General features: G+C 42.8%; 1 protein-coding gene across 1 annotated transcript in view; it reads right to left on the minus strand.

Annotated features, from left to right (window-relative positions):
• COG7 (component of oligomeric golgi complex 7) overlaps positions 1–3,497 on the minus strand; it is a 20,035-nt gene that overhangs the window by 1,418 nt on the left and 15,120 nt on the right. Inside the window, exons 14-15 of the mRNA XM_009698004.1 lie at positions 2,782–2,896; positions 319–462 (exon numbers count right to left, since the gene is read on the minus strand). Of these exons, the coding sequence (XP_009696306.1) occupies positions 319–462; positions 2,782–2,896 (259 nt within the window). The remainder of the gene's footprint in view (positions 1–318; positions 463–2,781; positions 2,897–3,497) is intronic.

A 3,497-nucleotide genomic window follows, 5' to 3' on the forward strand; every position in this document is an offset into this window, starting at 1 on the left:
TACAGTTCTTTCTGGCTAAGCCCGGCTTGTAAGGGTATCCTCTCCGTTCAGAGGGACTTTGACTTCCACAGTCAGAAACACAAAGCAGTGAAGAAGCAGAAGCACCTACTGGAAAATCACCCTTCCCTCAAAGAGGGATGTGACAGAACACTTTGCAGAAGAGAAGCTGTGAACCACTCCACCATGCCAGGTATCAGATCAACACACTCATGATTAAAAGAGAAACCCACACTGCACTTTCTTCAAATCTAATGTGATAACAGAGCAGCCCGTGTGTGACGGCAACAGTTCTCAGGGTAATGGGTGCACCGAACTTACCAATGTCTGTGGCAAGCTGCTTTGTCGAATGTACTGTGAGCTCTGGTATCTGCAGGATGACTTCGCAGTAAGTTTGCATCGTAGCTCTGGCGATGGAGCCCAGCCAGTAGTCAGCCATGTTGTCCAGCTCAGGTAATTCGTCTCCTGGACAGAAAATTCTGGTTAGCTGTCAGCAGTCTCATTCACCTGCATTAGCCGGTTTTGTAACAAAACATAATTCATGAACAGTCAACTGTTTCTTCAACAGGACATTAAGGTATTCAGAGCTTATCAGCTGGTTTTGGAGCAATAAAAGCCGTTACATATCCTCCCTGATACTACACAACATTGAAAGTTAGCTCAAGACCCAAAGTGCTTTACTTCCGTCTATTACTTCTCCAGTAAGTCACTCCTGAAGGGCTGACAGGTGATCAGGCTGCGATCAGGGGCACTGCCTGGCATGTTCTATAGGATCATCTTCCAGGAGTAGTTTACAAACTACTGCAATGACAAGGACTCACAGGGGTTTTTTTCCAAGCCCTAAAGGCATTCTGTGTTCATCAGTGTTCTGATAATTAATGAGCTATTAAACATGTAAATGCTTTAAGATGACAAAATAAGTAAAGCAAAAACATAAACTAAAGAGCGTATTCTCAGAAGGCTACAGAAAGACTATAAATACCAAGCTCTATGCTTCCTTGATTGTCAGTGGAAATAAACACCGAGAAGAGATTAACCACAGCAAACCACAGTGCGCTGCCAACCTGCTGGGAAGCATTATGTAGCTACTGCTGTTAACTGCAGCAGGATTAATGACACAACAGGTAAGGATAGCTGTCTGAAGAAGGAACATGAGCCAAAACTCAGCTTGCTGCAAGAAATTAAGGAACAACATGCAGAAAGAACTCTTCGGTGCGTTCTGGGGAGAAAGTTTTGAAGAGGCACCTGGGCCGTAGCTGTCCCGGACAGCAGCCACCCACAGCACCCACCACACTTCCTTCGGTGCAGAGGGTTTAATCATTGTGGCTGGGATCTAATCATTAAAGACTCGGGTGGCACTGGTAGTAGCAGTGCCGCTCCAATGATTTTTCAGCTGGAGTTAATATAGGATGAAAAAGGAATTTAAAGTGGTCAGCATTCCAAAATTGTGTCCTTATGAGCAAGAACCTGACTATGGAGACCAGAACATGTGGTCAGATCCTTAAGAAAAGAAATTCCCAAAGATGCAAAACCTGACCAAAACAAGAGAGATAGCAGACCAATTTCTGACCATGGGCTCCTAATCTCTGTGACAGATGGGCATAGGTTAGCGTGTCACACAGGGTATAACAGTGGTTTTTCCTGGATTCACGGAGAAAAGAGGCAGAGAAAAAAGTTGTTTACAAGCAAACAACATTACTATCTTGCTTGAGAATGAATAACCTATTCCTGAAGAAAGGAGCTCAGGGGCTCCTCTTTTTCTAGCAACAAATTAAGGAGCTGTGGTTCTCAGCAAGGCCATGGAGGACTGCATATTTTATACCACAAGTGATTAGCGTAAAATTTAAGTTTACGGGATATTCTGTCCAGATTTTAATAGTGTCTGAGGCTGGAAAGCTTCATATTAGGTTAATTTCTGGCAGCAGCTGTTACAAGAATTCCAGCTTAGGTACTGTCTGAAGATAAGAACACACTGTATGATCACTGATGCAGGGTTGTTTTCTTCAGCAGATGAGGACATTACACAAAAGGGTCTGCCAGCCTAACAACTCACCACTTCTAAACACGGTCACAAGCTTCCTCTTTGCCTATTCCTTGCTGTGTGCTCCTGCCAGCTCTGTTGCACAGTAGACCTCTCAGGAAGTTGATGTAAATCACTTTATTGACATATTTTTGAGAGAAACTAGGCCAGAAAAAGAAAAAAGTGAATACTTTTCTGTGGGGTTAACAAATGGAAACGGTCCTACTGTGGAACCAGCACAAAAGAGAGGGCAGGAGTGCAAAGCTGGAGTGAGATTCCCCCTTCAGCAAGCTGACAGACAGCCCAGTATGCCCCATGAACTGCACTCCAACGGACAAGGCTGATAAGGAGCAGAAGCCACAAAAGCTAACTCAAGAAGTTTTTCAGGCTAGATGGTACAACAGTTCCCTTCAGAGTTTGGGAACGGACCCCAGGTACCTCCTGTTCACTCTCTGCATCTAGGATATTAAATACTGCTCCAACTCTGAAACAGTAATACTTCAGACCCTGCACCCTAAACCACAGTTTTAATGAACACTAAACTTAAATAGACCAAGCTAAAGCTTCTGGTGTGAATGAAACTGAGAAAGTTTTACTGGTTATTTAGAGGCTCCTCCTGCGTATTACCAAGAGGTTCTTGGAAGAAACGGCATGACTAGACAACAGAAAGTGGATCTCAACCAGCTTTGTTACCATAACACATCACACCCACGTAATGTCAAAATATGAAAGCTTTCCCCAAGACACTTCAAGTTTCACCCTACCATGTTCTGGGGGGTAAGGCAGTTTGCCAGCATGTAATGCCAGTTCCAAAGCAGAATCCTCTTGAGTGACGAATGGCTCAAGGTGGAGAGGAAGCGACATAATATATTGCCCAATCTAGAATAAAAGCACAAAGAGCTGAGTCACTGAACAAATGTGAAGCAAGTACTTTGCTAGAGAAAAAAAAAAGTCAACTGCAGTAATCCACACCTGAAAGCTGAAAGCTCAGCTTGACAGCAACTCACTAACCTACATTTGCTCAGAAACAAATTGGCTCTTACTCATCATTACATTTTCTACAAGAAATAATTTTTCACAAAGTCAGAGAACCAGTCACCCAACCAACCATCTTAAGAAAAACCTGTACAGAGAGCTGTTACTTCAAGCAAATCTTTGATCTCTGGAGTGTTCCTGGGAATGTTTTTTCTAGAGCAGAATCTAAGAGACTGAACCAAACAAAACCACCGAAGAAGAAACATATATTCAAATGACAATATAATAATGAATTACAGAAACGTATCACTCCCAAAAAGGGCCCATGTTCACAGATTCACACACATGAGCTACATAACTTCAAGCGTACAACAAATACTGCACTGTTTATAAATTATTAAAATTATTAAAATTATTATCTGCTGCTGCAGAGAATCTTCCTAGGTGCAGATACAGTTCAGAGTACTCTGCCCCCCCCCCCTTTACCAAGCATCATCATTAATAG

This window comes from Cariama cristata, unplaced genomic scaffold (genome assembly GCF_000690535.1).
Source record: "Cariama cristata isolate BGI_N322 unplaced genomic scaffold, ASM69053v1 scaffold39863, whole genome shotgun sequence".
In the NCBI taxonomy this organism is placed as follows: Eukaryota; Metazoa; Chordata; class Aves; order Cariamiformes; family Cariamidae; genus Cariama; species Cariama cristata.